This window comes from Coturnix japonica, chromosome 1, assembly GCF_054131305.1.
Source record: "Coturnix japonica strain WE chromosome 1, WE-NBRP24, whole genome shotgun sequence".
NCBI classification, from domain to species: Eukaryota; Metazoa; Chordata; class Aves; order Galliformes; family Phasianidae; genus Coturnix; species Coturnix japonica.
In genome coordinates, this window is record NC_140663.1 from 57,321,747 (window position 1) to 57,342,492 (window position 20,746).

General features: G+C 46.5%; 2 protein-coding genes across 8 annotated transcripts in view; one reads left to right on the plus strand and one right to left on the minus strand.

The window, feature by feature from the left end:
* Positions 1-20,746, minus strand: part of LOC107315845 (WEE2 oocyte meiosis inhibiting kinase) — a 32,350-nt gene that overhangs the window by 10,820 nt on the left and 784 nt on the right. For 2 of the 5 annotated variants that reach the window (XM_085521397.1, XM_085521376.1), the window contains 3 exons: positions 4,205-4,574; positions 2,161-2,360; positions 1,946-1,994 (listed from right to left, as the gene is read on the minus strand). In XM_085521397.1, the coding sequence (XP_085377523.1) occupies positions 1,946-1,994; positions 2,161-2,360; positions 4,205-4,531 (576 nt within the window). In that variant the 5' untranslated portion in view covers positions 4,532-4,574. Of the gene's footprint in view, positions 1-1,945; positions 1,995-2,160; positions 2,361-4,204; positions 4,575-5,004; positions 5,036-20,581; positions 20,732-20,746 lie in introns of those variants that run through there. The other 3 variants (XM_015866691.3, XM_015866664.2, XM_085521391.1) reach the window with 3 other exon arrangements.
* Positions 6,641-20,591, plus strand: DENND11 (DENN domain containing 11). Of its 3 annotated transcripts, none has more exons than XM_015866707.3 (9): positions 6,643-6,955; positions 10,788-10,887; positions 11,903-12,061; positions 12,763-12,916; positions 13,173-13,311; positions 13,714-13,845; positions 14,041-14,191; positions 14,624-14,692; positions 15,669-20,591. In XM_015866707.3, exons 1-9 carry the CDS (start codon positions 6,715-6,717, stop codon positions 15,862-15,864), a joined length of 1,341 nt encoding a protein of 446 aa, XP_015722193.2. In that variant the 5' UTR covers positions 6,643-6,714; the 3' UTR covers positions 15,865-20,591. The 3 variants fall into 3 exon arrangements, with proteins under 3 accessions (XP_085377561.1, XP_015722193.2, XP_085377565.1); XM_085521439.1 differs by lacking the exon at positions 6,643-6,955 and adding an exon at positions 7,313-7,557; XM_085521435.1 differs by lacking the exon at positions 14,624-14,692 and having other exon boundaries at positions 6,641-6,955; positions 15,669-20,007.

The following is a 20,746-nucleotide window of genomic DNA, read 5'->3' on the forward strand; positions in this document are numbered from 1 at the left end:
AGTAAAGAAAAAAAAAAGTAGTGGAGCATGAAGTGAACAAGAGACTGGACTAGGTGAATTCCCATCATCCCTCTACATCCCTTACAGGGACAAAGACTCACGTTCCACATTACTTTCCACATAAACCACTGCTGTGATTCCTGCTTGACTGCAACATGGCCCTAAAGGGAAGAGTTAGTCCCCCAACCAGAAATATGTGGCCCATATGAGACAGCTGGCTGAACTTTGTAAGGCAGTTATATAATCAGGATATACGTAGTTCAGGATTAAATATGCTTCTAGTACACAATTTTGTTTCAGTTATGATTAAAATGAAGGCAAGAATGTTTTAATAAGTAAGTCACAAATGGAGACATTCTTCTAAATAAACAGCTCCAAATGCCACACCCTAGAGAAGCTACAGTTGTGTATTACACCTGCTATGGGTTTTCTGCAATACCAGTTTTCTCGACTAGAGGGTATCATCATTCTTCAAGTGACCCTTAGTATTTCACAGTTACAGTGAACAAAACGCACAAAAATACCTGATTAAAGGTGCTGCTCAGGAAAACTGAGATTTTACCTCACCTGAATACAGATCTGATTTGGACTTCCTTTCCAGAAGGATGAGAAGTGGATGAAGTAAGGATAGCAGGACCCAGCTGGCCAGGGGCACACTCAACCTTGCTCCCTGCCCCATGTAGCCAGGCCAACAAACCCTGCCACAGAGGTTTCCCAGCATAATTTTTGCTATAGCCATAGAATTTGGTGTTATGCTTTAAGACAGTGTCTGTCTCAAAGATGCAGGAAATGCATAGTGAGGTCTTCTGAAGGATCCAAAAATGCACAGACAGCCCAGCTGAACAAGAAAGCCCTTGGTGGGGTGGTCAAGAAGTCAAAATACTTTTTCACACCTCTCCTGACCACCCCAAAAACCAGTAACAGAAGGTGAGCAAAGGACATCAGCCAGGAGAGGCTCAACTAGGGTATGGCAAGCTCGTTTTCCATAATCAAAGCTTCAGTGGAGTGCCAGATTCACACTTAATCACAACTAGCCTCATTAGTGCCAAATGGTCAGAGTGGGATTTTCAGCTGGTCAAAACTTGTTTTCCAGACTTGATATATCAAAGTTACACAGGGCCATGAAGCTAGGTAGCTCTGCATTTACTGATATTATCACTTAAGTCGTAGTAGGAGCCAGGCTTTCTTCAGATCTGCTGGTCTCACAGAAGAGTCCCTTCTTCTATAACTCAGCTCTCTTACAAAACTGTTGTGCAAGGTGGTTAAGTTTGCTAACTAGCATGAAACACTGCTTGGGGTATTCTAAAATTACAAGTATCCTCTTGACTTATCTGACAAGACCTACAGCAAGAAGATATTTGCCTACTGAGGGACATTCAGGAATTTGCTCCCTCATTTCTCACCATTGCAACTACTGCAATTGAAGTTCAGCCTTCAATACTCACCCACATCAGAATCATTCAGATCACCCTGCATAGGTCTATATATTATAGAAACTATTAATATAAAAACTATACTACATTCCCATCCAATTATGCTCAGTACACCAATTCATAGCTACAGCAATACACCTGCTCCTTTAAACCACATAGGTACAGTGTGTACTCTACTATTTAGAGTAATTCAGTAATACAGAAATACAGTAATTACTCTCCACCTCAAGGAGCCCAAACCATTATATGACCTACTGGCCAAAATGGATGAGTTTCAGGATTACTTTATATTTCAGATCTGCTCTGGCACAAGTCTCCATGAGGAATCATTTCCAAGTTTGCTATTTCAGATGTTAACATCAGACATTCAGCTCAGAATCGCTCTATTACAAGTACCCATCCTCTGTCACACAGTAACTTAAACCCCAATAGTTGAGTAAGTTTCACCAAGCACCAAGAGTTGGTAAGCATCTTATGATCCCATTGAGGGGGGATTATACAGAGGCACTCACCTTAGTAGGTAGCTCCTGTTTTACCTGGCCTCTTAGATCAGGATTCCTTCTGTAACATAAGTTTAGAGAAGTCTACATGTATCACTGAATATATATTACTCTAGTGTGTAATTCATTGTTAGCAAATACTGGATACTAAAATAAATGTATCCTTCATTACTTGTCTTGTTGAAACTAACTCCTTCCCACATGTTATTTATGAGCAGTTCACTTACATCTCCCTGGCTTTCCGCTTGCCATTAGGAAGAAAAAGCATCTGTCTGTATGACTCCGGTGTAAAGGGATTAATGTTGACAAGAGGAGCTTGGGTTGAGTCATCCAAGTCAGCAGCACCAGGAGTAAATCTCAGATGTCTGAAGCCTTTGGGTGGGACCTTTGCCCCAGGTGAAGGAAAAGCTGTCTTTGATAACAGGCTCTGTATTGAGGGAAGAAAGAGCAGTAAATGAGCCAGCAAGATATTTTTGTTGCCACAAAGTCAGAATAAAATCAGCGCTGTCCTGCAAATCAAAGAAAACTCTAACCCCTTTCTCAGATTAGTTGAATCACTACAACCCTAAAACACCGAGTCCTAAATTTTCTTCTCCTTCCATGAAGTGTTGAGTCCTTCACTAAACCTTCTCAGACCATTTGCTGCTCTCCAGGCTGCAGAGCCACTTCCACAAGCTCAAGAGGAACCAGCCATTCACCTTCCCCACCTACAGAGCCACAGAAATTGCACCATCATTGCATCAACACAAGGCCCAGTTCTGTCAAGCCTGGACTGTTGCATCAGTTCAATCAGGACAGGTTTGTCAGGAAAGTGTGATAGGGCACCACCCAAATTCCCTTCCAGTCCCCAGTGGTAAGCAGCATCTCTATGGGGAAGTTACTGGGAATATTTAGATATGGCTGCTGGTAAGGTGACCAGAAAACTGTTTCTCTTGAGAAGAAAAACTACAGTTCCAGAACTTTATGATCTTTAGTTTACCTTTCCACAAAGACATCATAAGATGTAATTGACTGCCTACTCCACCATGCAGTCTACCTAGGGCCTCAGTGCTCCCCTGTTTGCAGTTGTGCCTCTGTTCTTTCCCTTTTTCTTTCAAAGAAGATTTCATAAAGGACAATTGCAGGAAATTGTTGGAGCAAGGCTCTTTAGAGTCACTTCCCCCTTAAAAGAGACAAGGCACTGCTCTAAGCCTATATGGCTGCATAGTCACATGTGGTGTTAAAGCCATCCTTCTACCCACATAAACGGGTTTCTTGAGGGAGACAAACCAAAATGCTTTGGTGGCTAAGAGTCAAATCATAGCTCAGAAATACAAACAGTCTGTAAGAGCTGCAGGGCATTGCAAATCTTGAGTGCTAGAAGCCAGTGCACACAACAGAAGTTATCTATGAACTTGGCTTTGAGAACCAAGAAATTGGCTTCGAGTCCACACTCATGCTTACAGAAGACAGCATCAGTTACACTGTATTTCACACAAGACATTTCAAAGAAAATAGGGGGCTGAGGACATGCTCTCAAGAAGCCAGACCTGTAGGTAAATTACACATAAGAGTGGTGCAGAGGAAGGCAGGTAGATCTCCCTTCACAATCACATGTTGCTTTGTTACCCTGTGAGAAGTTCTGCCTTCCTCAGGTCCCCTGGGCAGCTCAGTTCCATGCACAGAGAAGCAGCATCAATGAACAAGCTGGCAGGAAGAATTCCAGCTTCACCAGATGAAGTACACCCCAGCAACAGCAGCACATCCAACTTCTTCATCAAGAGAAAACCCCACTTGTATCCAAAAATGGGCTGAACAGAACAGACAGTGAGGTCAACTGCTCACCTCCAAGTTGCCCCTATGTAACAAGGACCTCAAAGAGATATATCGATCCTTCTGGGAGCACTGTGCACACTGCCTACAAAGATGCTGCGTGTGTCCAGTCCATTTTGCAAAGCAGAAGGGATTCAATAGCCAAGGCAAATGGTTGTTGGGTTTTTTCTTAAGCTCAGGCTGAATAAGTACCCATTAATTAATTCCGATGACAACAACTTGGAAAGTGTCAAGGAACCTGCTCCCACACATGGGTTTCTATTCACACTTAGAAAATAATCAGTTAAGGAGACTGTGGGCCCAGTTTCTAATGGAAGTGTAGAAGGCCAACAAGGATTTACACGCACACAAACCTACTCCCCATAGAGCTAGCAGCAGATTTCCCATATTACACACCCAGTAATGCTTCAGTAATGCCACAGCCTCTACCTGCCCAGACACAGAAATGCACACCAGTACCTTGGGAGTGTGTGGGGTGTCACAGAGCTGCAGCTTCTTCCAAGTGATGAGCAGTGGTGTCTCTGCATTGCCACGGGTCCTGCTCACACCTGGGGAGGAATTTAGGGTAGGGCTCACCAAGGATTTGGTCCTGCTCAGGAAAATCTCACTGAACTTCCTTTGAGGAGTTGCAGGGAAAGGACTGTTCCACTTCTGGAAGTCACAGCTCTTGATTGGGCTGGAACTCAGTGTGTCCTCCTCATTAATGCTTCTGTCTTCACCCTCTTCTGCACAGCTGGAAAAATCCAGCCTCTGAATGAAGTCGTCACTGTTCTCCCAGTCATCCATTCCACCATATGAAATAGAGCTGATAGAGCGGACCCTGGCCTGCCTGGTGAAGGGAAAAGAGCAGAAAGAGAGAAAGACAGCATTACTTACGTAGGCAGATTAGCTGCCCCCTTCCTCACCTAGACCAGCTTAACAGCCTTGCTCCCTGTGCCTATTCCCCTAACCTTTTACACACAGGGGTGTAGAACACACAAAACTGGCATTTAATTGCATAAATAAAGGAATATCCCCACATATAACCCTACCCAGCTACTTCTCACATAACTATAACAGAAAGGGCTTTCATCTTGTCAATGCAAGTCAGATACAGCACAGAAATCACTGCCTTTCCCAGTGAGCCTCAAGGGGAGCTTCACCCACCACTCCATTACAAAGAGTGAAACACCAGACCCCGGAACAAGGGACTACAGCCCACCCTTCACCTCTCTAACTCTTAAACTTCTCAACCACAAAACATTTCTCCCTTTACATACAGCTGTAAAAGCAGAGAGACAATCCCAAGAAGCCACCAGCCACCCTACAAACAACCCTCTCCCAACCCAGCACATTTATAACCATCTCCCACCTCAGGACCATCACTAATGGGAAGCAGCTGGAGCTCAGCAGCACATGTGCAGGGCTGACTGTGCAGCTGGTTGGGGTTTTGCTATAGACCTGAATGCTGTGTCTGCAGCCAGCTCTGCTCTGAGTCATCCCTTTGCTTCTGCACACTCTCCTTCAGCTTTGTGGGGAGGTGATGTTTGCTGACAGCCAGGCTGCTTTGTGTTAATCCCACCAGAGATGGAGCCTCTGTGGGCTTTGCTTACATAAATGCCAGATCTGCCAGGGATGGGTCCAGCATTTCCTCTTTTTTAGGTCTGAATTTAACTTCTTGCATTTAGCCATGTGTTAGGTTGGAAAGCATTACAGCCTGCACAGAGAGATTAGCAGCCTAATTTTTAATGTGTTAGACTTAGTGAGGGGCAATACACAGCATTTAGCATCAGGGAGAGCTGCTGAAAGGCCACGCAGAAGTGGGAAGTGGTCACAACCCAGAAGAGATGAGGTTTGTTAGCATGGGCATGTGCTTCCCAGTGCACAGGTTGAGGAGGGTTCCCACCAGAAAACAAAGGGACACGTCAAGCTGAGGTCAGCCTGCTCTTGTGCCTGGCTAGTTAGTCAGAACTGAGGCCATTCAGGTCTTTGAAGCTGCCTGCTAAAGCTGTGGCAGCCCATTCACTTGCTGTGAGGAGGAGGTGCCAGCTTCTGTTTTCACTTCTTACTTATCGTGGAAGACTGCTCAGAGATACAGAGACCGTGTTTAGTTCACGTTCTATGACACCAAGCTCAAAGAGGGGAGATTTAGGTTAGATATAAGGAAGAAGTCTTACAGTGGTGAGGCACTGGAATGGGTTGTCCAGTGATGTGGTTGATGCCTTGTCCCCGGAGACTTTCAAGGCAAGGCTGGATCAGGCCCTGGGCAACCTGATCCAGCTGTGGTGTCCCTGTTCATTGCAGGGGAGTTGGACTAGATGGCCCTTAAAGGTTCCTTCCAGCTCTGCCTGTGCTGGCACTGGCTGAGCCACAGCTCACAGCAAATGGACACTGTCACAGAAGAAGAAACGCTGCTGGTGCTGCTTGTGAGATCCTTAATGGCGTATTGAACGCTCCGAGCTGCTCAGCAGGCAAAAAGTTGGGCAGTTAAAGCCTTTATGGCAACACTTCCCCCTTTAATTGTGGCCTGCTTAATTGGGTAATCCAATTAATCAGAAACTCCCAGGGAAATGAGCTAAACTTAATGATGTTCAGTGCTGGTAGTAAAACGAGGATGGTAATTACAGAGGCTGGATGCTGCGGGTGCCTTGGGCATATTGGCGTCCCTGTGTTTGTGTCTTGAGCTGAACTCAGAGAACCACTGATTGACTTGGGTTGGAGGAGACCTTAAACCCACCCAGCAGATCAGGCTGCCCAGGGCTCAGCCTTGAACGTCTCCGGGGATGGGGCATCCACAACTGCTTCACATAGCACACACATACACCTCACTACCGGAAACCCCATAGCAGCCCGACCTTCTCGACAGCCCGTCCTCCCTCACGGAGCACCGCCCGTCTCCTGGGGGCGTATCCCGCAGCGCCCCGCCTCGGAGCCGCCCCCCGCCGGCGGCCGGCGCTGCTGGGTTGTGCTGGGCTGTGCTGTGCGCGGCCATGGTGGAGCGGGCGGACGAGGCGCCGCTGCTCTTCTGGGCCGAGGGCCCGGCTGTGTCCGCACCGCCGCCCGCTGTCGAGGCCGGTGGTGTCGGCGGGCGGCGGCTGGGAGGCGGCTGGAGCGCTGCGCCGTGGGGCTGCGAGGAGGAGGAGGAGGCGGAGGCGGCGGGGCCGCCGCGGGCGGAGGCGGAGGAGGACCAGATTGTGGCCGTCTTCGTGGTCACCTTCGACCCCCGCACGGGTGAGAGCGGGCGGGAGCGGCGGGTCGACGGGGAGATGGCGGTCCGGAGCATCCCCCGTCGCCGTGGGGCTGCCGGGGGTTTCACGCGTCCCTAAGTGCGGGCGGCTGCGTGGGGATGTACGGCCGGAGGCTGCGCCCGACAGCGGCCATGGGGTGTTGGCAGGAGTGGGGCACGGCCCGGGACCTGTAGGAAGTTTGGGAGCAGCGTGGGAGGTGCAGCAACGCACCCACAGCCCGGCATGGAAACACGGTCCGCTTCTTTTTTTTCCCCCCTTCTTTCTGCCGACAGACGCAGAAGAAATCCCCAGCAGAATCATTCAGATGTAAAGCGTGCCGCTTTGTTTTGGTTTTGTGTTGTTTTCTTAACGGAGGGGCCGAGCTCGGAGGAGGAGGCCCTGCAAATGAATGCTGACCCTGCCCAGAGCTGCAGCTCCCAGAATCAGTGTGAACGGAGCCTCAGGATGCGGTCGAACCACGCGCTGCCAACCTGTGGCTGCTGTGCCCTGGGACACCCGAGGGCTCTCCAGACATCACCCATTTTGTGCTGCCACGGGGCAAGTCTGGAGGTCACAGGCTTGGGACTCAGCAAAACCCTGAACGAGGTTGGCTGTCGCCTTTCTAACTGGAGGTGGGGAGGGAGGTGTTTCCCATAAGTACCCAAAACACAGCAGAGCGCGGATGGCGGCAGCAGGTTGCTCTCAATCTGACAGCATATGCCTTCTATGAATTGGGGAGGTTTCCTGGTTGGCAGAAAGCTCAGCTTTCTCAGGAGTTTGTCTGGGCCAGCTGTTGCTTTGAACAGAGTCCAGGGAGAGTTGGGCAACAGCTCTTCTCGCATCCGATGTGCAGTTTGTGCGGTGTCACCGGCCCAGGAACAGGCTGCTGTGTCCAGGGAGGGTTAATTTGCCATTGCCTTGCAGTGCTGGTGCTGAACACAAGGAGTATCCAGGTGAGGAGCACATCGAGATGGCAGCTTCACAGGCAGACTGCCTCATGGAGGACGCAGATCCAGAACAAGACTCACAACTGCAGCGAGAGGAGCTTGCTGGCATCGGAAAGAGGAATTTCTGGTCAACCAGAAACTTCTGCGTGTGACTTAAAGGAGATCATCCATACTGTGTCTGAGCCAAAAAACAGGTTGCTGCTACTTAGGAAAAGCACAGCAGTTCTCTTGTGGAAGCCTGCTCAGGCACATGAAAAGCAGAACTCCTAGCAGTGTCTACTCAAACATAGGCAAGCAGTAGCATGAGGGATCTCGTGTAGAAGGAGCGTGTGGTGACTGCACTAATAAAGGTGATAGCAGCTTCCCTCCTAAATTTGAAAGTGCTCGAGGACCACAAGCTTTGTATTTCTGGCAGGAGCACGTCTTGGGCTCACAGGGGTAGGTTATGGAGTTACCAGCTCACTAATATGGTTCCAGTGTCCCTGGGACCCTTTGTGTGTGCTGAACACAGGAGTCAGAGGCAGCCTCTAACCCAGCACTGCACTCCCTGCTTCCAGCACGGTGGACCTGACAGAGATCTTTTCATGGCTGCTACAAGGAGAGCAGAATGGTGGCAGGCCAGGAGCCAACCGTGCTGCCTTCTCTTTGCTCCCTGCCCTGTAGCAGCCTTCTCCTTAAGGGAGTAAAGAAAGTTCTGACACTTAGAAAAAGTGTGAGCACCTGGTCTGTGCCAACACAACCCCACAAAGAGTGCAGTCAAATGGTGCTTCCATGAGGCTGATGAACTTCCCAGTGCCTTTCTTTTCTGGGGCAGGCAGTAATGGAAGACCCAAGATTACCTTGGGTTGCTGCTGGGACATACCTGCTAGGTGTGACCTACTTGGCATTAGGCTCCACGTACTCTCCTAGACTCATATCTACCTTAGGTAGCTATGACTGGACATAAGGCAGAAGTGAGAGAAGGAGTCAGTTTCCCACCAGGAAGCATGTAAATGTTTTGATTTTCTCTCCCACGTTTTCTCCACATGGGAAACGGAGCCATTACACAGCGAGGTCTCATCTGGTGCAGCTCCTGTCCCAGTGCAACACAGGAGCAGTGCATGCACCAGCACCCTGAAGACCTTGGGAAACATCTATGAGTGAGGAGGGCCAGGTGGTGACTTTACTGCAGCCATCAGGTGCTGGCCTCATTGGTGAGAGGAAAGAAAAGAAAAGAAGAGCAGAAGTGGAAGAACATCCTTAACTTTGCATGCCACAACTGAGTGTGCTGTTTCTGACCAGCCCGGTGCTGGGAGAGCTCCCACAAGATCTCCAGATTTGTCTCCTGGCAAAACCTCTCTCCAGCTCAGCTCTCACTTTGGAAAGTTTCCTGCACGCACGAGAGCTGCCGTCTGCTGAGGAAGGCAAATGCTTCCTGTTTTTCTACAGCGTGGCTCTCCTTCCTCCTCCTGTTTCTCATGCAGGCTGGCAGTTGCCGCCGCGTCCTTTGTTTGCTCTGTTTCACCAGACTGACTTCAAGTCTTTTTATCTCGTTGGCTCTCTGGCTGCCACGTCGCCTGTACATTCATAGGGCACGGCGGTGTGAGGAACTGCCAGGAGTGCAGGTGTGGGCTGCTGATGTCAGCCTGTAGCAGCAGAGCTCAGGACAAATAGCTACATGACATGCAATAGGTCTTGTGGGTACGCAGCAGGCAAGAATCTGCTCCAGACACCTTTTCCTTCCTTAGTGCAGTCCACACCAACACCTCTGTACCTGGCAGACAGCAGAGCTTCTGATAAACTAAACGAAGTTACTTTCCTTTGCTCCACGGTGCTGTCTTGCTTGTTGATACGTTAATATAGAGCTGATGACCGACTCATGATTCTCTGTGGTGCGAGCCTTAAAAGAGGATCTAGCTGTAACCACAGCCTTGTGGTTAGGAGGCAATAGTCTGTCAAGGAAGGGTCCTGTGCCTTTAAAAAACAAAACCCCCACAGAACAAAAGCCAACATCTATATATAATATGCAAAACCTACAGGGGACCGTGCAGTGGCATGATGTCACCGCTTCCCTCTGCCAGCCTTTCACTCTTGTTAAAGGCGAAGGCGCGTTGCAGCAGAGCACAGGATGGCACGAGCTGCGTGGCTCAGCCGGCCCATGGGGAGCTGTGTGCCTGTGGGCTGGCAGAGCCTGGGTACCACATCCCTCCTGGTGCCACGCTGTTGTTTTTGGAAACCCTTGCCAGGCAGGGCTGGGGGAGGTCTGCTAAATACAATATCTGTGGGGAAAAAAAAAAAATAGCCTATTTAAATGTCAACAGCTCAACTCAATGTGAATTTGCATGCATGTACTTATGCAGTATGAGTAATAACACAGGAGACAGGTCTCAGAGATATTTTAATCTGAGGCCTCTTATTTCTAAAAGCATTGGCTAAGTGTAGGGCCCTTCCAAATGTATTCAGTGTCTGTGTGGGGGGATGCTTGTCCCCGTGAGTGCCTGTGCCATTGCTTTAAAGGGTTTGTTTCCTTTGATGTTTCTCTAAACTAAGCTGCACTATTTCAAAGTCATGTTTCAACTACTGGTGGCTGAACCTAGAGCACATTTTGTTGCAGTAGGAGTGTTCAGGTGAGCAAGGTAGGCTCTGAAGGGCTGTAATGGGAAAGCCTGGGAAGGGCCCATTTTTACCCATGGTGAACAGCATGCTAAAAGTGAAGTTTGCAAGAGATACAGCAGAGTGGAGTACAGTATCACAGCCCCTGTCCAGGACAGAGGGAGTTCTAGAGCAGTATTACTTCAGCATTACCAGCATAGATCTGATGTAAAAGCAACAGCTGGCTGTTGTTGATGTTGACCTTTCACTAACGAGCACCACATCTGTGTTCACCCAAATAAATGTGCTTATTTGCAGGCAACATGGTGGAGTGGTGTTTACCTCAAGATATTGATTTGGAAGGTGTGGAGTTCAAATCCATGGCAAGTGGGTCCCACAAAATCCAGTCAGACTTCATGTGAGTATGCCTGAACTGGGTTACTTCTTCCTTCTCTTGGCTTTACATCTTCACACCATCAAGGATCACAACGTGCAAGACAAATACACCTATGAAGTTAAATTCCTGCACTGCTGTGCTGCTGACCTGTGCTGCACTAAGCCAGATACTGTTCAGGTATACTCAATATCATATCCAGTACCAGTTGGCTGTACAGGATCTGCTGTGTGGTGACAGCTGTGGCTGTGAAGGTCAGCCAGCTTCTCAGGGGTGTGCAAATTTTAATGCTTATTGGGCAAATCATACTGCATTGCAAATGTTGAGATAGTCAGCAGAGACTTATGGTGAAGGAGAGAGAATGGCAGAAGTAAATAGGAAGAAGTTTGCTGGATCAGAACTTAGAAATTCTATGGCTGTTAATTCTGTCAGCACTTTTGGATGCTTTAACTCAGTCACTTTCTTCACCCCTGGTTTCTTCCAGCAGTGGAGAGACTGAAGAGTTGTTCCGCATTCTCAAGCTTTTCCTAGCCCACTGTTGCGATACAGCAGTGTTTTGCAATGAATTGCACTGTTGCTGTTTCTTTTGGTCAAGAGTAATTGTTGCTTTCTCAAAGGCATGTAGATTTGACTCTCAGCTGGAGTGTGCTTCCATATGCTGGCACTCAAAATATAAGGAAGTAGCTAGACTCTGCTCACAGCCTCATGCATCCCAGGCTCTTCTTCCTAAGAAGAATAGCACTGTGTCAATTGGGTCCTGCATCCCCTATGGTCTCCAAGTTCTTTCCCTTGCTGCCATGTTGTGATATGGCTGGTAAGGATGCTAGTGGTAGAAGCAGCAGAAACTCCACCCTTCCATGGTCCAGCCCTGTTGAGGGCCAGCTCTCAACCCTTCAGACAGCAGAGTGGGATTTCAGGGGGTTTCTTAAAGAAGGAACTGTGTCCCCCCAAAAAATCAGTATTTTGCTGGTAGGATACCTTTCTTTCATTCCCTTCCCTTCTTTTAACATTAACTCTTCTGTGAAATGTTTGTCCCCAGTTATTTCCGGAAAGGTCTCTGTTTTGGCCTGGCCTGCTTTGCCAACATGCCTGTGGAGAGTGAGTTAGAGCGTGGTGCCCGTATGAAGTCTGTGGGGATTCTGTCTCCTTCTTACACCCTGCTTTATAGGTACATGCACTTCCTGGAGAACCAGGTCAGGTAAGTTTCCTTGGGTATGGAACTGGCTGCTCCCTGCCTGGGAAAGGTAGCATTGCCTCAGTAGAGAGCGGACTTAGATGTGTGAGAACTCGAGTGGAATGCTGAGTTAGAACTTCACTGAATGACTGGTTCACCAGAGAGAGAGTACAATGGAAAGGGGATGAAGGAATTGATTTAGCAGCAGTCTCTTCTCTGCTAGCAGGCTATCGAATGCTATCCAAACCCTACTTCTTCTGAAGCACTGTGGGGACATAACTGTTAGGGGAGAGGACAAGAAGTTAATGCCCTCTTGTTAAGAGGACAAGTTTCTCTCTTGTCCTTCTGAAAACTACTGTACTGAGAGCTCGCAAGAGGCTTCTAAACCTGTCACTGTGATTCTGGCTCAGTGTTTGCCTCAGCTGTGTTCAGTGGGCCTGGTCAGACAAATGGGTTTGGTAGAAAGGAAAGCTAATTCTACATGAGCACGTTTTGAAAGAGGATCAGGCCTATTCATGAATCAGTTCACTGTCTGCTTCAATCCTGCTTGTTCATTGCACAGAATGCTGTTGTTACTCCTCTCGAAGGCTGCCCTTCTAGATTGGCTGTGCAACTGAGGCACCCAGGGCGCCTTTGATACTTCCAAAAGCAGATTCTGGCTGGGGGCAAGGCACTGAATAAATAGAGTTTGGAGACACTACAGATCTCTTTCATTTCTCTTCCAGACACCAGCTGGAGATGCCAGGGCACTACTCCCATCTGGAGGCATTCTATGATGACAAGAAAGGTGTTCTCCCTGACAACATGGGCACTACCACCTCCCAGCAGCCGGTTCACTGGCTGCCGTCCATCCACAGATACATGTACCCTGAGATGAAGGTGAGGCAGGGGCTCTGAGGCTTGTGGGAACACACACTGTGCTGCTGCTCTTTACTGGTGTCTTGCACTTCTTTATGTAAGAAGTCACTCCAGCACTTTGTAGGCTGCTTTAAATGAGACTGACTTGGGCTATTACAAGCTGCAGTTCTCTCTTGTTGCCGTGTGCTGGTCTTGCTCCCACATTTAGACTTAGCATCTGTGCATGTGTCCCTGTGTCACCTCTAAGCTGTTTTCTTCCCTTTCCCTCCACCTGCAGATCACACACCCTGCTGGCTGTATGTCTCAGTTCATCAAATTCTTTGGTGAGCAGATTCTTGTCCTCTGGAAGTTTGCCCTGCTGCGCAAGCGCATATTGATATTTTCACCGCCCCCAGTTGGAGTTGTCTGCTATAGAGGTATGTTTCCAGGGACACCACAGAGCTACACAGTAGGCTAAAGAGCTGCCAAATTGCCTGTGGGTACTGAGGGGAGCGACGTCACACAGGTCTTAAAAATCCACCACAGCCATTCTTTGTGGGGGATGAAGTTTGCCTTGAACATATATTTTTTTTAACAAAACACTTTTATTCAAGCCTTTGAATTTGTAGAATCTGGAACATGGGATTCCGGTGGGAGCACTGAATATTTCCTATCCAAAATTGGATGTTCCCACTTGAGGTTTTCTGGTGTCCAGGGGCGTTTCAAAGCTCTAACCACTGTTTACATAAGAGCATGTGGGAGAACTGACTAAGCAGGGTTCATAATGCCCTTGCAGGGAATACTGAAAGCATCTCAGCACTTATTTCTCTCGTCTGCAGTGTACTGCTGCTGTTGCCTTGCCAACGTTTCTCTACCTGGTCTTGGAGGAACTGTCCCAGAATCCAAACCATTCTTCTATGTGAATGTGGCAGACATAGAAATGCTGGAGACAGAAGTATCATATGTGGCCTGTAAGTATGATGGATAAGGAAGACCTTTTATTTTTTAATTTCAGGCTGCAAAACATCTTGAGACACCAGGCTGTAGATTAAAACTGTTGAGAAATAAGACGTGCTAGGATTAACTATCTACAAAAGCAGGAGAGAACAGTTGGTCTGCATGGAAAGCAATATGCTGTTCTGAAAAATCCCATCTGATTTTGGCAGGTACAACAGAAAAGATCTTTGAGGAGAAACGGGATCTCTATGATGTCTATGTAGACAACCAGAATGTGAAAACACATCACGAGCATCTGCAACCACTCCTGAAAATTAACAGTGCTGACAAGGAGAAATACCGGCGGCTTAATGACCAGAGGTAATAACAGAGATCTGAGTGGTCCTGGTTCTGACAGGAACGTGATGTAGGATGTCTTAATATTATTCAAGTTTTCTACTGCTTCAGCTCACTCTGGTTCCACGGTAGCTGACTAGTATGAGAGTCCCTGGGTACTCTGCGTATGTATAATCATTCCACCAGTAAACTGGTGAAGCAGACAGAGGGCAGGAGGAAAAGCAGAGGTTGCAATATATTACTGGTTAGTAGCAGAAGTGAAAATATTACCCTTATGCCATGATTTCTAGCCCAGCACCTTATAAAGACTACCTTGTTGCCTCAGATATTGGGGCAGTGGTGCTAACTGGACTGTCTCCAAGAAACAGATGTGAAGTCTTTGGTTTTAACTGTTTGCTGGTAATGCTTTCAGGCTCGCTGGAGGTATGTGCATTTAATCTGTCTCCCTTCCCTCAGGCAGATGTTAATGTATTCTCAAGAGGTGGGTGAGGACTGTAGCTCCTGTGAAGAGGATCTTTTCATCTTGTGAGTGGCTACCCTTAATGCTTAATTGGTCACTGTTGGGATTAAGAAACACATTTCACTGATTTCATGTTGTGCCAGCTTAGCATATTATGAAACACCACGTAATTCCATAGTCAGTTCCATGTTTCTTGGGGAAACCAAGAGCCAAACTGGTTCTTCTTCACATCATCTTCCTTGCAATTTGAGAAGCCAGAGACAGCCATATTTGTCTCCACTGGGGTCTCTTAAATGCTAGAAGGGGAATGGAAACTTTTACAATGTAATGAGAAATGCAAGAATCCCCTTCCAGTTCTGAAAACGTAAGCACCACACGACTTCTCATGCCAGAAACATCTGGCTCAGGAAAGCACCAACGTCTATGGGGGAGGTACAGTGCAGAGGTGAGACCTGAGCGTGGAGGATCAGCTCATTGGTGCAGCAGGCTCTGTAAATGGGAAACAGAGGAACTGTGTTTCCCAGAGATCAGGGTGTAGAGTGTAAGGTGGAGAATTAGATGAAAACCACACCTGTAACACCTCTGAAGCTTTTGCCTGTTGCTACTGTGTCACAGTACGCAGTTGCTGACAAGTTACAGGATGAAAATGTGTTAGACCAGCAGGGCAGAACTTAGTGTTGCGCTGCACAGATGTAGCCAGAACTGTTCTTGCAAAGCCTTGCCTATTATATACTCTGGGAGATAGAGGTCTTAGTTGCCACGAAGTACATGTTAGGTTACAACGTGGCTTTCTTCTGAAGAGGCAAATGGTTACTATAAATCAGCCTGGTAGAAGCATCACTGTAAATTAAAAGTTACTGCTTTTGTTTATACCACCCTTTGTTATAGGGTGGATAGAAAACTATTGCAGTATCACAAAGATAGTGGGGTGTAGGATTACAATGGCCTAAACACAGTTTTGGTGCTCTGTTGCCCATTTTTGGTAAATATGCTGTCTTTTGGGGGTTCACTGCTATCACCTCAGCTGACTTTATCCTATAGGTTTTTCATGGAGCAGAACAACCGCATATTTCAGACACTGATGGAGGTGTCGGCCAGCCAGGACAAGACCCTGACAGCTGACCACGCACGAGGCATGGGCCTGGATCCCCAGGGGGATCGAAGTTTCCTTATGGACCTACTGGAAGTGTATGGCATTGATGTCATGCTAGTCATCGACAACCCCTGCTGCACTTAAACCAAGAGGAAGAGAAACGGGGAGCAAAGATCACTTTTTAAAGACTATCAGACATTGCTTAGGAGTGTCACTGGAACTCACCACGGCCACTGGATGGATCTCATTTTATTTAATAACTTTATATGGAAAATATTTATAATTTAAAAGAAAATGTGATTCTATTCTCACCCCCTTGATTTCCCTAAGGAGCACGCACTCCAGGTTTTTTGTTTCTTTGTTTTCACCTCCTATTCTTTTTCACTTGTGTTTTTTGTTTAGATAGGACCAGTGGCATCTCTGCACCAACCCTCAGTGGTGCCAGTGAGTTAGGTTTTGGCCTACTCTGGATGCATGAGGGCTGAAAACTTCAGGAAAGCACTTTGTCTGATGGGGACCAATGTGAAATGCTGCCGCTGAGCTCTCATGACTTGACTGGAAAACCCTACTGTCATTCCTTCTTCCACTTGACTGAAGAGAGCTTCAGCACAGGCTCTTACTGTACCGGTTCATAAAACATCTCCTGTTCCACCATGTTTACAGGTGAGGACAGTTAAATGATGAAGACTGGGAATCCTTTAAAAACTCCTCATCCAGCTTTTAGCAGCTAAGTGGAAGAAAGCCACCCTTCCTCATCAATAGCTGAAACGAACTTGGGATAAAGGGGTGCTATAGGATCGTATGACTTTGCTTACCAGTGTGGTACTGTTTCATTTCCAGCATCCAAGGTACAAACAGTGTAAAAGACTGCACCTGCCTATCTCACAGCTGGAAAAGAGCACTATCTCTACTTCATCCCTCCTTCCACTTCCTTTGGTTTTCAGTTGTATTGAACCTGCTGCTTTGGCTTAATATCTTCAAACCAGCAAAATATCCTCACACTGAAAAGGGTCCAACACCACTGAGCCACCTTGCAGTTGCTATGCTCTTCAGCCTCAGTTCAGATGATGCTGGGCAGGATTACATTGAAGAAGTCTGCCCTAACTACTGTAACTAGCTCTTCTTTTGCAGCAGACAGTACTTGCCACACCTTTGTTTCAACACTGTCTGCCTTTTCTCCTTTGTCAAGCAGCCTTCGGCATTGCCTGTTCTGTCCTTGTCTTTCAATATGAGGCAGAGAACAGTATGTGACTTTCCATCTGGAAAGTCTTTAAGGCTTAAAGGAGGTTCTCCTGGAGGTTGGTGTTGCTAACTGGCTAGAAGCAATGGCTAACAGCAAGCCCTTTTCTACCTGGGTAGACCAGCATTTTCTCATTCTTTTGCTGGGGAAAGAGCAGGATTCAGTTTATACCGGGCCAGAGGTTTCCTCCAGAAAGTCTATGCCTGTGAAGGGTAATCCTTTTGCCATGTAAAGTCCAAGAACGGAACAATGGGTTATAGGTGTGACATAATACTTTGTCCAAAATCCTTTCGCCAGTAGTAGCGCCAGCTCTAAGCTAACTGTTCTTTCACGAACTACCATTTTTGCTACTTAGTTGCTTCCTCTACCATAAGAGACTTCAGCACTTCGGAGCCTTTATGCAAACTGTAGCTGGAGTTACACATTTACCATTGCGTCGTATACAATGAGACAGCACCTGAACCTCTGATGTCTCACCTGCTAATTGTTCTTAAAACATGTGAAGCAAGTGTTCCCCAAGTAGACCCCTTATGGATTGCATCCCTCTGCAAGGAAGGAGGCTGGCATTCTTTCTTGAAGGCTATCTGCAGCAAAGGGGTAGTTTTGCTTGCTGTGGATTCAGAAGTTTCAGTGAGGCGTGGGATCAGAGGCCTCACGTTTATTTATTGCACAGTTCATTGGTATGAACTTAAGCGGATTATGTTCTCGTGATCTGTTTCCAAACACTTGCTCCCCATCTTGCTTTTCAGGACTCGGAATGCTTTTCTACAGGGGAAAACACTGTTGCTTATACTGCCAGTTTTCATAGGTTTTCTTTTTTTCCCAAGGAAAGGTTTTGGTTTTAGATTGACACCCATAGTATAAGAGTGATTCACCACCTCTATGCCTTCTAGCTTCCACTTCAGTTCTAACACGCCGTCTGCAGTGAAGACCTCGGGGGAAGGTCTGCTGTGACTTAATTTCCTTCATATTAAAAACAGAACTGAAACTACTTTCCAACAATTCTTTTCATTTTCCGCGTGGCTTTACTGTGATCAGCTGTTGATGACTTTCTCTTCTCCTTGGTATCAGAAATTTTTTTGCTGAACCAAACAGGAACAAACCTTTAACTTGTCACGGAAGTTTCACAGCCTCAAAGTTTTCCTAACAAACTGCGTTGCAGCGCCTTTTTCACAAGCTGTCAGAACATCAGGGCTGTGAGACAGCAAGCAGAACCTCCTGACTTGATCATTTAACATTTATTTAACCTCTGCTTTTCAGAAACTAGGTCTTCAGTTGTCAGCCAGAGCATGGGCGCAGTAGCACCAAAGCAAGCAGATTACTGTAGAAGTAACATTCACCTTACATCCCAGCTTGATGGCTACAGTCTGTGTTGCTCTTGTAGTTTTGTTTCTCTACAGCCTTTCTTGGAAGGAAGTCAGAAGTATCCAAATAGAAAACGGAACTAAAAGACTTACTTGTCTATCCTAAACCTTCCACATGTGCTTTCTTTTTGCAAATGAATTCTTCATCTGCAGTGTCTATTCCTAATACAACAGGTACTTGGTGTTGCACACAGAAAATCCTTGACAGAGCAGTATGAAATACAGAAGAATGGCTATAGCTTGTGCCACAAAGGCCTGTTTAGCAGGCTGGTTTTGTTTCCCAGCCTTTGAACCAATTTCACTGAATTCTGTCTGTTCAGGAGCTAACTCACTGTTTTACTTTGAATTAAGTACAGACGTTTTAAATCCCCTCCTTGGAAATTAATAGCTGCCTTTTTGGCAGCTGGAGGGGGAAGGGGGGCGCAGTTATTTGGTATATTTAAAACTAAAAGAGGAAGAAAAGTATGCCATAAGGTAGGATATGAACAAGTACTGTAGGCCATTCTTTTCCAGTTAAAGTCCTTTGCCTTTACAGTGGTGCCTTTAATCTCTTGGTATAATGTCTCTGGTTGGTTGCAAGTGATCAGAGGCCAGGTTAAATAGTGATTCTAGAAATCATGTCTACATAGTGCCCCAGTAAACCAGCTGGTATATTTCTTTCTCCTATTGCCTTCCCAGTACAGCAATTACAGGAAAGAGCAAGAGCTTCACAGTCACATCTTTAGTTGCACTAGACATGTGTAATTAAGTAATGAATTATTGTTATTTTTAGTATCTGGAGTAGACGGTAAAGCTCAGAAGAGAAATAAATATCAGGTTTTTAAAATCTCAGCAGGTGATATACAGTGTTAGACATTTAAATCATGAGAAAGTCTTGCTGCAAGTGTAGGGCAAGCAGCATTGAGCCAAATACAACTAAACACAATAGTGGATGCTAGGAGGGAGGCATCTGACTGAATTAGATTTCAGATTCATCTTGGACACATGCTAACACACTCTTTTCTAGCTCAAATTAAGTAGTTACTTAAGCAGTTAGAGCTAATGATGACATCTGTCAGAGGAGATAAGCTCTCCTACCCAGCGTTCTGAAGGGCAAAAGGAAGTTCTATCACCTTTTCAACAAAGTAGCTCTACCGTACAGGCTCACTGAATAAAGCAGTGTTGCTATGACACTTCCATTTTAGGTGTCGAAGTTCATTGACAAGAAGGGAGAAGTAGCTGCGGCCCTCGTGGGGCAAAGGACAGGCATGCTTTGGAAGGGAGAAAGGGAGTGGTTTCTGAAACAGCAGGGCAAAAGTGCTCTGTCCTCTTGCGTTTACATAGCATGCTAACTACTGCAAATTTTCTCATCATAGTTTTTTGGAGGGACTGGAATGTATTGCCATCACGAATGGCACAATGGCAGTGAACTGGGATTTCAAATCCTAATTAATGCAGCATGCCATTCAAATGGAAATGACTAATTGTGATGGTTAAAATAAACAGGTGCCTTGGGCCAGTCCATTATTAGGTTGTTATCCTTCATTTTTATTTCTGTTGTGGTATTTTAAGCCCTTCTAGAATGTACTGTAAATTGAAGCCAGGATAAATGTTCTCACGGAGTGGGGCCCAGTGTTCTCCTCCTTCCTGTCTCGGGGTTCATACAAATAAAGTTGTTTATCTTGCTGTCAGATAGAAACATAAGAACAGAGTCCTTTCTTCTACACTGTAGGTAGAAGGTTCAGCCTCCGCTTATTTTATGTTGTGATTTCCTCACATCTTTCCCTCTGAGTGTTGCAATTCAGATATCTAGAACCACTTCATACTGAGGGACCTCTCAATTGTGAAGGAAGGGGGGGGGGGGGGGGAAAGAAGGAACACTTGAATGATATTTATATAAGCTATTCAACTTGCATTGATATAAGTACTTAAATATCAGCCCGTATTTCAGACTGGTCTTGGTATTTCAACATCAGCACAGCACTATAAGCACCAGGTCTGAAAAGAGCTCTTGGTTACCCTTGAGCAAAGAATCACACTGTGCAGAAGCCATGTGTCTGGTAGTAGGTAAGGGAGTGAATCATTTTCCCCTTGAAATGGTCCAGATGAACCAGAAGCTGTAGGTATCACTTAGCCCCTTTAAGCAGACTGGTTGTAGTCATAAGAGCTCTGGTGTTATTTGCATCTCGCAGATGTGTGGTTGTTCCCATAGGCCTGTGGCTGTGTAGTAGAACTGCTTACTTACACGTAGGTATTTTTTAAAACAATTAAAGCTTACCTTTTTGAAATGGCTGCTGCCTTGTCTTTCCTGCTACTTGGGCAAAAACACTGCTAATTTTCCTATAGAAGCCTCAGCTTCAGGAAAAACTCAGTTAATGAGAACTGTCGAACAACATTCCAGGTGTCTCTGGGGCAAGCTTTCTTCACACTATGGCAAAGAAAC

What these genes read in the sequence shown, in the direction of transcription:
- DENND11 (XM_015866707.3), top strand. Translation starts at nt 6,715, where the DNA reads ATGGTGGAGCGGGCGGACGAGGCGCCGCTGCTCTTCTGGGCCGAGGGC. An exon ending in AAAATCCAGTCAGACTTCAT is followed by an intron (nt 10,888 to 11,902) that starts GTGAGTATGCCT and finishes GTTTGTCCCCAG; the next exon opens with TTATTTCCGGAAAGGTCTCT. An exon ending in AGAAGTATCATATGTGGCCT is followed by an intron (nt 13,846 to 14,040) that starts GTAAGTATGATG and finishes TGATTTTGGCAG; the next exon opens with GTACAACAGAAAAGATCTTT.